This window comes from Phoenix dactylifera, unplaced genomic scaffold (assembly GCF_009389715.1).
Source record: "Phoenix dactylifera cultivar Barhee BC4 unplaced genomic scaffold, palm_55x_up_171113_PBpolish2nd_filt_p 001048F, whole genome shotgun sequence".
NCBI lineage: Eukaryota > Viridiplantae > Streptophyta > Magnoliopsida > Arecales > Arecaceae > Phoenix > Phoenix dactylifera.
Window position 1 is genome coordinate 2554 of NW_024068399.1, and position 13455 is coordinate 16008.

A 13455-nucleotide genomic window follows, 5' to 3' on the forward strand; every position below is an offset into this window, starting at 1 on the left:
AAAAGGAGGGGGGCCCGGGACAGAACCCTCCTAGACCGGGTGAAAAGAAGCAAACAGCACAGACACAATTGAGGATATCATCCTCTTCATCTTCTTCAAATATTCCTGCTGTCTTCTCCTCATATTCTCCTCCTTGCTCTCTCCACATATTCGCCCCCTCTGACTTAAGCATCGGAGGGCCGGCGCCGGGGAGCCCGGCCACCGGCTTTTTGCAGGACTTGCGCCCCCCAGGAGGACGCCACCAGCCGGCGCACCGTCGGCCACCGTTCCTGCGGCGGACTTGCACCCCTCCAGGAGGACGCGGCCGGCCGGCGCACCGCCATCCGCCCTCCCCGCGGCGGAGCTCCTCCTTCCCCGGCTTCGCGGCAGCCCCCGGGTCCAATTTCCAGCAACAAGCATTAAAGAAGCATTAAAGACCTAATTTTTATTAACGGTATAATAGAAATTATACATAACTTTTCCAGGAAAGTTGATGGTCAACCAAATATAAATACTTTGAAAATTTGTCACTTTCCAATGGTCAACCAAAAATGCTAAAAGTACTTTCTAGGCATCCTTTTCCTAGGAATTCTTTTCTCAGGAATCATATTGCTAGGAGGAAAAAATCCTTCCCGTGAACCAAACGAGCCCATAAATCAATCGCCGGCCCGCTACATCCTGAATGGTTTGGAACAGTTCCGTCATCTTTGATCTTGAGATAGAGAATGCAGATGGTATAGAGTTTTTTTTTTAAAAAAAAAAATTGGGAAAGAGAGGGTAATATAGGGATATATTGGAAAATTAGAAATAGCCATGCCACATTTTCCCTATCCCAGTGGAAAATGCGGATAAATCATAAATGTGACAAGTTGGACTTTTTATTTTTTTCTTGTTTTTGTTGCCTATTGCCTTCAACAACGGGTCAGACCTTCCGCCTGGTTGTGGATTAATCAACGGTTTCCCCTTTTAAAAGGCGCGGATTTCGCCCACGGGGCAAGGGCCTGATTACCTATAATAGTTTTTTTCTTTGAACCCACGGTCGATGTTTCAAAACTTCTGAAATAGACGAACCAAGATGCGGTCCTCCAATGGGAAGCCCGCTCACTAATGCGCCGCGATCTCTCCGCTGGTCTCCGATTTGTCGGAACAAGCGTTAATTGCCCGGGCGGATGTATGCAGAGGAAACACGGGATGGCGTTCCACATCACTATTATTTCGGAGAGATGAAACAGAGGGAAAGAGTGGAAGACCGGACCTCCCTACCCACCCAACATTCTCTCCTCTGCGATCCCATCCCTTGAGGATCCATTTTCTTTATTATCATTATTATTATCATCAGAAGTAGTATTATTTTTTGTTTCTCTCTCTTTCCTTCTCTACTCCAGGGTCTCCTTCCCTTCTGTGCGTATGCGATGCTGATTCGGAGGAGATCCTCTTCGTGATCCGCCGCCGCCTTCGCCTTTAGCGGTCTGACGTTGCTCCCCTGGGTTGATCGATCTCTTCTCCGGGTGCCATGGGACCGATCTGGGGCCTCACGGGCGCTGGCCTGGATCTCTTGATCGTGCTCTATTTCGCGGTCTGGTTCTTGGGTGCCAGGTTCTTGCTCGACCGCCTCGTCTACAAGGTACCAAGTGCGCCGATCCCCCTCCCCTTCCTTCTCCTGTTATTTATTCCTTTCTTCCTCCGTCCGTTTTATTATATTTCTATTCCGTTGCTGTTGATGCTTCGGTTCTTTGGCGTGTTTGGTATTCGAATCTTGGATTCTTTCTTTGGGGTATCCGGAGACCGGGAATGACAGTATTCCATGTAAAATTCGTCTGGGAATGGTTCCTGTATAACAACAACCAGAGTTGGTTCCACGAAGAGATGGTGGGCTATTTGAAATTCTAAGTCTTAGATCTTGGTAACCTGGCGAAGCTGTTAGATTGATTTTCTCGAGGGAAGAAAGAACTCCTTGGGTTTTCAACCACTTGAACCATCTGTCGCAGGAAGCAATTTACGATGCTTATCAGGTCGAGTCGCGGTTATCTGTTCTTCTTAGCCAAGCAAGGTAGATGAGACAACGCGAAAGATACACGCCTAAATTTTGTAATGGGTTATCAGGATCATCCAACATGACATCTCAAGATCACGCAGAAAAGAGGGAAGGCTGGCAGTAGGTTGATTTTATTATTGTAATTTCTAGCATGATCTGACTTCTGATTGACCTCATCTTATGGAACTTTGAAGGGAGGAAAATAATGATAAAAAAAGAAAATCAAAGGCCATGTATGATTCTATCTATGGAATTGTATACTACCCATTTCGGGTAATAACTCATGATTGCGGTTATTCAGGGCACCAAAATAATAATCATTCCACAGAATCCAATAAATTCCTCATATATGGTCCTCAGAAATATGCCATGTATGCACACCACTTATTTGCTGCACATAAGGAGCCCTGAATCTGTTAGAGTACTTCTTCATTTATCTGACGATGCAATTATAGGGGTGCCTATTGTTAGCCTCGTCTTGGAATCAAAATATCTGCAGAAAGTTTTCTAACGCTGGATCTTGAAATTTTTCAAGAATAGTCAGTTGGTGTTAATTTAATAATCAAATATATTCTGGTAGTTAAGTTCGGTTCATTAGGAAAGTCAGGTCTGGGCTTGCAAAAGCTTGATTACTCAAGAAATATGCGTATTTTATATTCCTTACAATCTGATATTTCATGACAATCAAATATTTTTCTGGCTTCATAAAATTACTATATCTACCAATGTAGGTCATTCATGACCCATGTAACCACTTGCATGATATTCAAAAATTTACATCAAGCAATTGCTACTAGGAGTAATGGTCTGTGCTGTGTCGGAATGCTCAACTTGGTTGTTAGTCAATTTTATATGCTGAAGCAAATTTGCAATTTGCAAGTAGTCTTCAACTTTATGTTTTGAAACTTGTATACATGTATGGTTCATTTTCAGCCATTGGCTGTAAGATTATTGAGAGCTCTACGGATAAATGATGAGGCGAGATGCTCAAAGATTGCAAAGTGTTCTGAGTCAATGTGGAAGCTGACGTATTATGCTGGTGTTCAACTGTGGGTTCTTTTGATAATCAAACAGGAGCCTTGGTCGTTGGATACAAAGCAATACATTGAAGGGTGGCCTAATCAAGAATTGAAGTGAGTCAAGAATTTTTTATTGTTTATTGCAGGATTACATGCAATTCTAGAAGCTCATGACTATACCGATTACGATAGTAGATAAAGCTACAACATTGCACATATTGTACAAGTTCTTTTGGCTGCATACCGACTCATATGCCTTGTATGTTTTTGAACATCTTCTTAATATGTGCAATAAGGCCTAAAAGTTAAAAAAGATGGTTCTGTAGCCTTCCATCCAAAAAGTTAAGTGTATTGAGAAATTATGCTACAAATATTTGAGGACCAATATGATAATGTTATCTGTACGACAAATGATTACTCGGTATTAGTGTCTATGCCTGAGCACTTCTCTCTCCTCAAGATCAATCCACCTACTAGGCAAGCTAGGTTTGCTAGGTATAAAAGAAAGTTGGCTGTTTGATTGTTTGCATATATTTACTTGGACGAGAAGCTTTACTCTTCATTATTTGTTATACCTTTCATAACTACAGCATTTAATTGTTTTACTAGCCATTCTTTATTCAGTGAAGTTTTAAAATACACAATTAACTTACAGGGAGGGAGAGAAGAAGGAAATAAAAAAGAAATGTAACTTCATCTGCATATTGTGCCTAGAACACTGTATTTGTTCCCTAACAGTTTAAATGGCGAGTTCCTACAGCTTCTGTCTACATTTATTTATCCAAAATATTATTCATCTCACATAATAATGCAAGTCAACATTTATTAGAAGTCAAATATATTAAAAGAAAACAAAACGCAACCAGTTGCCCATTGGATAATCTATTGCTTCTACATGAATGAATTCTTTGCATTGTGTATGTTTTAGATCGATAATGTTACTGGTCAAATGTGATAGTTGTTGCAGAAATATTATAAATTTTTTCGATGGGGTCATTTTCTTCCTGTCTAGCTTGCTCCCCTCTTTTCTGAGCAATCTTTATTTTCAGTTAGATGATGGTAATCTAGTATGAATTAAAAATTTATTAGCCCTTAACATAGGCTTTTAAGAAAATTGATTGGCAGCCAGACTGAGATGCAGAAAATGGACTGAGGGTTTAGCTAAAGCAAGTTCTTTGAGAGATCCATAGGACTGCTTTTGACATAAAAAGCTTCTTAACATCAAATATACCACAATGCCTACTCACTTTTCTTTTTAAAAATGGTCTTCACCTTTCCCTACTTGAAATTCAATATATTTCTGTTGATGAACACAGCCTGCTGAACTTCTAATGAGATGGCATTCAGTTCTTAAGAGAAATACAGTTCATTTATTAGACTAGTAGGAAGGTCTTGTATATCTTACTAATACGAATATCAACTAATTTCACATCTGGAAATTGTCTGCATATTGTGTTCATTTAAACATTCTTAAAGCTTGTTCCTCTAACATTGTAATTGACACCGAAGAAAATTACATCTCAGACTTTCTGGTCGATATCATACTTCCTATTTCAATTACAATGAATCAATTTAATAAGGTAATGTAAATGTCAAGTATATCATTTTTAGGTAATTACTTGTCACGCTGCTGCAGATTAGGTTATTAGGTTGTGTTTCAGCAACGGAAGTAATCTATTTTGTCATCAAAGTGACAGCTGAAGTGCTCGACCTAGAAATCTCATTTTTTAGCATCCAAGAGTGTAAGAACTATTAGGCCAACTAACATTCTCCACACAAGACCTTAGAAATATTGTTCATATCAACGCTGTCAAAAGCAAAGATGCCGTTAAGGTGATAGAACCTCGGATCGCCTGAGGCACTAGGCAAAAAAAAAGCGCTTGCTTGAAGAACATAACACACTAATTCATGAAATTTAAACAAATGCATTAGAAATTCATAAGGCGCTATTTGTATTCAGAACACAGACATCATAAATTAATTATTGAAAATTTTGAGATCCTAAATAATAATCATCTTTACATTGGATACAATGCTCCATACTTTTGAAACGTCAAATAAAGACACCACTTTCCATAATATGCTTTTAAGCAAAAGATAGAAAAAATTAGTCACCAGGCATTCTAAAATAGTTTCAAAATCCAATATGTTAATAAAATACCACTTCCCAAACCATATTTAATGTTTTTAAATAGAACATAAAAAAAGAAAAGTAGATCATAGAGCATCTTAGAGTAACCCTTTATTTATAAGAGTGCTTATAGATCAAGATAACCGTTGAAACAAAGCTAACAAAGCTTTAAAGGAATAGGCAAAAGGGAAAGAAGAATAATGCTGGACACTAGAGAGCCGCTCACCTAAATGCATCTCTGCCTCAAGTGCTTACCTAGGCATTGCCTCAGTAAAGTCGCCTTGCCCGAGAACTGTTAAGGCACTCAGGTGTCTCTGTGCCTCACTTGAGCTCTAGGTGAGTACCCAAAGCACCTTTGACAACTTTGTATCATATATTACACCATGTAGGAATCATTAGCTGTATTCGATCTTGTATGGGACTTCATCTTATTTTTCATCAAGTTTGTAATTTTTTTCTGCCATACTGCATCACATTTCTAAGCTGCTGTGTGTCATATGTCACGAGGGTGATTTTTATCAATTAGCTACTTTTTCAAAAAAAAGTATGTTCTATGGTGACTGTTTAATTACTTGCTAAATTGCTTTTAAGTATAAAAAACTGCAAAATTACCTGAACATTATACAAAAGTCATAAATGACAAACCATGGCTTCCACCATTTCCTTACCATCTTCTTTCTAAAGAAATGATGATTATGGCAATGTAGTGTCTGTGCTTAAAGATCTAAATTTCACTTTTAAATTGAGTCATGCTTTTTCATGCTCTAAAGTTATATGACTTCTAATATTATTGTTTCCTTTATTTCCCCCCCTTTGATTAGGCCGTCGTTGATGCTTTTCTACATGTGTCAATGTGGATTCTACATATACAGTATTGGTGCCCTCATTGCATGGGAAACTCGCAGGAAAGATTTCTTTATAATGATGTCTCATCATATAATAACTTCCTTTTTGATCGGATATTCCTATATAACCAGGTATGCAGCATTGCTGCTCTCGATGATGATTGTCATTATGAACCATTTTAGTGTTATGTCATGTGTTCAAATGAATGTGTTACAATAACATTATCACCAAATGATTATTGTTATCCTGTCCAAGGCTTACATATTCTTCTTCTTGTAGGAATGTTAAGTAACAATCACAAAAGAAAAACTTATCAGATACCTGTCAGTTGACTAGTATCATGAAATCAGATGATTATGAGCTGTAGACTTTGACTTATCTGAGTAGTGATCCTTTGATTGGATAGTTTAGAGTGGTGCTTGTCGAGTATGTTCTAATATCTTGATCACATTCAGTTTAAAGGAAATAGTACATTATTAGTATTTCTCTATATTAGTTTCATAAAATAATTCTGGTTTCAAATACTTTCAAAGGAGTACAAGTTTCTGTGTTTATAGTCCTTGTCTTCAACAAAAGATAAAAATGCAGTTGTTGTTGGAGCAATGCTATTAATGGACATATTATCAATTTTTTCTTATGGAACAGCAACATTATCCCGACTGTTTGAAGGATAGAGGACAATATGTTGCATAACGAAAAATTGCAGACTTTGTGCTATCATGTCATAATTGTTATTGATGTTTATATTTTTTAAATCTTCCCTATTTTATCTTCAATTAAGGCAACCAATTTTACTACTATCTCTTCAATATTGCAAAAGAACAAGCTAGATTTATTCTTCTCTGATTACTTATGTTCTCAAATATTGTGAAGTCTTTCCAACTTGAGAGGTTTAAGCATGGATCAATCTTTTGAAAGAAATTAGATAAGTTTACACCAGAAAAAGATTAAAACAGTGTCTCTTCAATCTTTATCTGATCCAATTATTTCTAATGTTGGAACTTATGTAAATCAGTGGCCAGACCCTGAAAGGCCATAAGTGGTGGACATCCTAGCTTATAAATAACTTATAGAGGTGTATGCTCAGAAAATATTGGCTGAACACCTCTTTTTTCCCTTTTAGTTCTCATTTTCCATTTCTTTTATTCCTTTGTCTGTCACTACTGTTTCTCCTTTTCAGTCAATTTATGAGTAAAGAACACATTGGGTATTTGCAGAATTATGACCATTGAGTTATTTGGGTCCTGGAGGATTGACGGGGCGAACTGCTAGTTTTCGGATATGCGAGATAGATTCGAGACTTAGAGGTTTTTCAGGGTTTCAGTCTTGTGTCATAGCATTAAGATCTTGAACTTTCACATCTTTGTGTACTTCATGATCAACCAACCTCAGTGGACCATCTTGGATTCTATGATCTGCTTGCTTACATGGACTCATGAATCAGGATTGAACTTCCATGTAGACAACCGTCATGTTATCCCTGTGCATTTTATCACATACTATACTTGTGCCTAGTATATTTCTATATTTTATTTTCAATTCTTATACTTCTTTGTTAGTGTGCTTAAGTTCTTGATTGATGCTTATCCTTATATGATTGACACTTTAGCTCTTGCTAATGTTTCATAAAAAATGATGGAAAATAATTCCTTTGAGAAGTAATATTACATTTATTTTTCTTCCAGGAAACATATATGCTTCATGTCTAGTGTTTTTAATCTTTTGTTGCAGAACAGCTAAGTTTTTCTGAGAAGCAGCTTCGAGGCTATTTTCACACTTGACGCATTTGACTTCTAGTTTTACATCTTCAGAACTTGAATACCTGTATCAATTTTGTCAATAGGTTTGTGATGCTTTGTTTGAAGGCTACGTATAATAAAAGGAACGAGTTTTATTTTGCAGATTTTTTCGAATTGGGACTATGATTCTTGCCCTGCATGATACATGTGATGTATTTCTTGAAGCAGCTAAACTGTTCAAATATTCGGAGAAGGAGACTGCAGCTAGCGTGGTCTTTGGACTTTTTGCAGTCTCATGGCTATTGTTACGACTAATATACTTCCCCTTTTGGATAATTAAGGCTTCAAGGTTTGTCAGTGTCATCTAATTGTTTGCCTATCAAGCTTTTCCATTTATGTTTGCTTATCATTTTGATGGTTGAATTTCCAGCTACTATACAATTGAGTCCCTGATGTCATCAAGCGGTTTCCCCACCACATTATACTATGCTTTCAACACAATGCTTCTTACCCTGCTTGTCTTCCACCTCTACTGGGGGAAACTCATATGTGCAATGATCATGAGACAGATGAGTAATAGAGGACAAGTAGGAGAGGACATTCGATCAGGTAAGACAATGTAGTTTGTACACCATCCATTTTACAAATACTACTTATAACCATATTTTCTTAAAACGATGAAACAGTCTGATCATTTGGCAAGCTGAATAGGGTTCCTAGTACATCAAGAACCAGTAGAAGTATCTGCATTTAGTTACTCTATCAGTCCACTGCAACCATATGAGAGAAATATCTATGCATTATACAATAACCAAATGTGGCTTTACTAACTGAGAAAACTGCATTTGTGGAAACTGCAGTCTAGAAGGTTGACTGTAGCCTATTCCCGAATGGTTGTAACAAATTTGTAAAGGTCTAGGAGGTTGACTGTAGGCTTAGCATCAGGATCATGCTGAATCTGATTTCTCTTGCTATTGTTACGACTACGCTCTTGCTGTTTCTTACAACTATGCTCTTGCTATATATCTAGTAACTAGTTTGGCAAAGGTCACCAACCAAGATGAAATTAGCAGACGGATTTCACCAACGTAGCATAGGGTTTATACCTTGGAGATGATTGTAAAAGGTGGATGATATACAGAATTTAATCTCCATGGATTCTTTCCCATGGAGGACTTAGCCCATCCTTTTGTGCCCCTCGTTTGGAGATTGCTTATGCTTTCAGGTTCCTTGATAAGCTATCTTTGGGGTTATGACGAAACATTTTACCGACTTTCATTCATCCAAATACAGATTCTGAAGATGGAGACTGACGAGAAGTTGTCCACAAGTCAGGAGTGACAGATGCCATTTTTTAGAAAGTTGTTACTATTGACAATCTTCAGGGTGCAGAGACGTATTCATATGTTTACCCGCTCAGAAGGCAGGTATCATGTGCTGAATTTTTTTTTCTAGTTGATGTTTTAGGATTTTTGATCTTTATGATGAAAGACGGCTTCTAGAATTCAACGATGGGAGCAGGATCCATATAGACAGTGAGTCACAGGCAGAGATGAAGTTTTGTTGTTTATGGTCTTCGTTTTCTGTTCCTCTGTTCCCAAAGATAACCAAGTCAGCCTTTTTGGATGTATATGAGGTTTCTTTGGTATACCTGGATCACCTCTTCAGTTTCTGTGGTTTGGGCTTATTAGCCTTGTTAATGATATCTAAAAGATGTATGGGGCAGGAAAGTTTCATTTGATTGCTCATTCACAATAGTGTTCTAAATTTTTTTTATTGGAATTGCATTTTGTTCTTAGTAGTGGCTCAGTTGTAATTTTTGGAGTGGCATCTTGTTCGTAGTAGTGGCGTCATAGCGAAACTTGATAACAGCCTTCTCCAGTGCGAGTGCGTCAACTTTATTCTCAGTGGGTAAATCATCGTTAAAAAAAAAAATAGGAAAGAAAATATTGTACTCATTGGGTATGATTAATGCCAGTAGAAACCCCGGTACATTCGGTACGTGGAAAGGTTGGGATGCAGTGCATGCTGATTATCAAACCCCAAATTCCAGTGGGAGCAGAGGTTTCCAAACTCCAAAGGCATCTAAGCGGCCGGAACTTGGAGAAATTCTTGACTTGCGGACGTGTTTTGTTTTGGAAACACTCTAGAGATGGCTTTTGAATAAACTGGAGCAATACCTTTGATGGTATAAGCAGACCAAAAAAAGCACCAGTCTTTCAAACTCCATACGCTTCACTCTTGGCTTGGCAGTTAAATCTCTGCGAGCTTGAGACTGTCTAAACAATGTCTTTTCTGTGTATGGTTGCTTTTGTTTATTCCTTCACGAAGTTTGTCGCGACTGAGTTGGTTGCTTTAAGTAAATCTTAATTTAGTCGAACCTTGCGGGGAACGTTACAGATACTTGTGTTTGGGATTAACAGCTGTTCCGAATGTAACAAATGGCCTACAAAGCGGGGGACCTTTCTTTTCCAAAGGCCTTTTGGGCCGTCAGACAAGTGAGACTGTGCAAGTTGCCAATCATCGTACTCCTCGCCTGTTGTTGCTTAATTAAAGAATAAAATGCTATTAAGAAAAAAATAGCGCGAGAGTGAAACTAGTGGAACGAAAATGTACTCATCTTTGTATCAGTTCGTTTATCGGGCCAGATTGTCCCGAGAGTGACTTCTTGTATCACAGTATCAGATATAGGATGTTGATGGTAGGTCTATTGTCATCCTTTTGAGACCCATGGATTTCATCTGTTTCTCTAGCGAGGATGCCAACAACCATTGATGCAGTTGGCTTGGAAAATATGAGGGTCAACAATCTTTTCACGGATGGAGGTAAAAAATGGAATTATGATTTTGTCATCCAATTGTCTGGGGAGGACTGGACCAGAAGAAGAATTCTCTCCATGATGATTCGTTTGTATCTTTAGTTGTCCACACATGTTCGTATCTTTAGTATACCCCAAGGTCAGCTCAAGGGACTTGTATAAGCTGCTGTGGCCAGATATTCAAATGGTTGGTTAGGGGCACCCAAGAGTTGCTCGTATGCCGTGGAAAGTAAGTAGCTTGGGACCGCCTTCCGTGCTGGTAGGAGCTTACGTTGCAGGGGGGATGCATATCTCGCCGCATTGCTAGTGCTGCCCAAGGTTGGACGAGACCACCTTTTGATTTTTTCAAGATAAACTTCTGACGGCAGTGTTAGCAGGATTGGAGGCAACAGAGGTGCAGAGTTTGTCATCAGAGATCAGAAAGCCCGAATGGTGGTGGCTGGGGGCAGGGGCGGCCCAATACATCTAAAGGCCTAAGGCGAATTCAGTAAATGGGGCCTTTTTTTAATAATAAATTTTTTTAATAAATATAAAATACTTAAAAAAATGTTATGGACATAGATTGCTGTCAAGTATACTATTTCAACAAAGATGCATGAATCTTATAAAGGTAGACAAAAAGCCTCTTCAGTTTAATATAATTCTTGAATAAAAATATTAAAAAAAATATTTTAAAAAAAAGGCCTATGGAACTGTTCTTGGCAATACTATTTACCATGTGAAGCGAGAGCAAGGAAAAGGCCATCCCATGGCGCTTCACGGTCAAAGAGTTTGTCCGGAACCTCTCTAGAAAGTAGGGTCATTATGAGAAATTCATTCCATCTAATCAATAAAAGTCCCATCCTACCATCTCCCCTTCAAGTGAGTACCCAAGCAGCCACTGCAACATCACGGCACAGCAGCCATTCAACCCCCCCTCCCTCCTTCTCTTTCTCTACCCTCCTTTTCTTTTGCTAAAGACCATCTCCCCCTTCAAGTGAGCACCAAAGCTGCAACTGCAACATCACGGCACAGCAGCCATTCAACCCTCTCCCTCCTCTTCTCTCTCTACCACCCAAGAGGGGAGAAGAAACTGAGAGGAGAAAATTAAAAGAATCTCCACCCTCCAAGAAGTCCATCTCCAATCCCCCTATCTTTCTTCCTGATGGTCCGGCTGAATCAGGATTCAGGAGTAATGACTTGTGAGGGAAGGAAAACCAAGACCAAAACCAAAAAAGAGAAGGGATGAAAGATAAGAGTGGCTTCAGGCGTGTATCAAGCCAACCAAATCCCTCCTCTCTCTCTCTCTCTCTCTCTCTCCACCCAAAACAAAACTACTGTCCCCAACTTCCCCAATTGCCCCTCTGCAGGCCAGGAAACCCTCCACCTCCCTTCCATCGGGGGAAGACTCGTAGCCAGCTTCTGCTCCCGGAGGCCTTCCATTGGCCCGGGGCCTTAGGCGACCGCCTCGGTCGCCTAGGGCTCGGGCCGGCCCTGGCTGGGGGGTGTCGGATCTTCGAGCAGACGGTGATCGGGGTGAAGGCTAGAGCAGCGTGGGAGGATGTCTCCTGCGTGAGGCGTGCGTTAAAGACGAATCACATTATCCTTGAGGAGGACTTGGCCACGGTGATCGACTGGATCCGGACAGTGATGCCGGCGGGCTGCGTTTGATTCATGACATCCGTCAACTTTTGGACGAGTGTTCCTCCCACCGGACCACTCATGCCTATAGGGAGGCTAACAGTGCGGCTGACTGGGTGGCATCCTTCGTAGCTCATCACTCCGAGGGGTTTCACTTGGGACAACCTATTCTTGGTTCCATCATCTTTGTATTCTCTTGTCCTTTGTGATCTTATGGGCTGCATCTATATCCGCTGTGTGTGAACCACCGCTATACCAAAGAAAAAGAAAAAGAGGTTGGGTGACACCGCTGACCATATTCTTCTCCAGTGCCCCCAGGCTCAGTTGGTGTGACAGGCTGCTTTATACCATGGGATCACTATTGAGCCCCAACAATCCTTGGATGCTCTGCTTGGTTAGTTTAGTTATAAGAGGAATCACATGGCGGTAAGGAAGTTTGTAAGATGATTATTGTTGTTGGAAATTAGACCGGGGGGAACCACTTGGCTGAGAAGGAGGAGCTCCGGCAAGAGTGGCGAGTGGCGGTCCGTCGGCGGGCTGCGTCCTTCGAGGGGACCTGCAAAAAGCCGGTGGTCGGGGTTTCCGGCGCCGGCCCTCCGATGCTTGAGTCAGAGGGGGGCTTAATTTTGGAGAAGGAGATGAACTATATGTAGAAGTCCGAAACCCCCTTTTTAGAGGGAGAAGCTCCCCTTTTTATAGGAGGAGTGCCAGGTTACCTGAAATGTGACTGAGCGAATTAATGAATTATCGTCTGATTGGGCGTGGTTGTGCGCATTAATGAGCTGGCATGAGCAGCTGAACAAGACGGAGTGGCGCATTAATGAGTTGTCGTGGATGACTGGACGAGATTGAGTGAGTCAACGAGTTGTTGTGGATGGCCTGAGACTTTGGGTTGGCTAGAGGTCCGTGGAGATCGTGCGCATTTAATTGTTGACAGTCGTTGCAGGATATGGTCTCTGGTTGATATGCCGTGGTGTAGCCGGCAAGCAAAGCATAGTGCGGTGAGACTGCTGCAGGGCGTGGCCGCAGCATGTGGATGACGAGCTCGGCCTTCTGGCCTCGGCCTGCATGAGCTCGATCTTCTGGGCTCGGCCTGCATGAGCTTGGCCTGCATGAGCTCGGCCTGCATGAGCTCGGTCTGCATAAACTTGGCCTGCATGAGCTCGGTCTTCTAAGCTCGGTCTGCATAAGCTCGGCCTGCATGAGCTCGGTCTGCATGAGCTCGGCTTGCTGAGCTCGGTCTACATGAGCTCGGCTCGGCCTGCATG

General features: G+C 40.7%; 1 protein-coding gene across 1 annotated transcript; it reads left to right on the forward strand.

Moving 5' to 3' along the window:
- Positions 1-979: 979 nt before the first annotated feature.
- Positions 980-9548, forward strand: LOC103711170 (ASC1-like protein 3). The gene is made up of 6 exons (XM_008797220.4): positions 980-1603; positions 2948-3147; positions 5986-6141; positions 7913-8098; positions 8180-8358; positions 9043-9548. Exons 1-6 carry the CDS (start codon positions 1493-1495, stop codon positions 9060-9062), a joined length of 852 nt encoding a protein of 283 aa, XP_008795442.1. The 5' UTR covers positions 980-1492; the 3' UTR covers positions 9063-9548.
- The last annotated feature ends 3907 nt before the right edge of the window (positions 9549-13455 follow it).

What these genes read in the sequence shown, in the direction of transcription:
- LOC103711170 (XM_008797220.4), top strand. Translation starts at nt 1,493, where the DNA reads ATGGGACCGATCTGGGGCCTCACGGGCGCTGGCCTGGATCTCTTGATC. An exon ending in TGGCCTAATCAAGAATTGAA is followed by an intron (nt 3,148 to 5,985) that starts GTGAGTCAAGAA and finishes CCCTTTGATTAG; the next exon opens with GCCGTCGTTGATGCTTTTCT. An exon ending in TGGATAATTAAGGCTTCAAG is followed by an intron (nt 8,099 to 8,179) that starts GTTTGTCAGTGT and finishes TTGAATTTCCAG; the next exon opens with CTACTATACAATTGAGTCCC.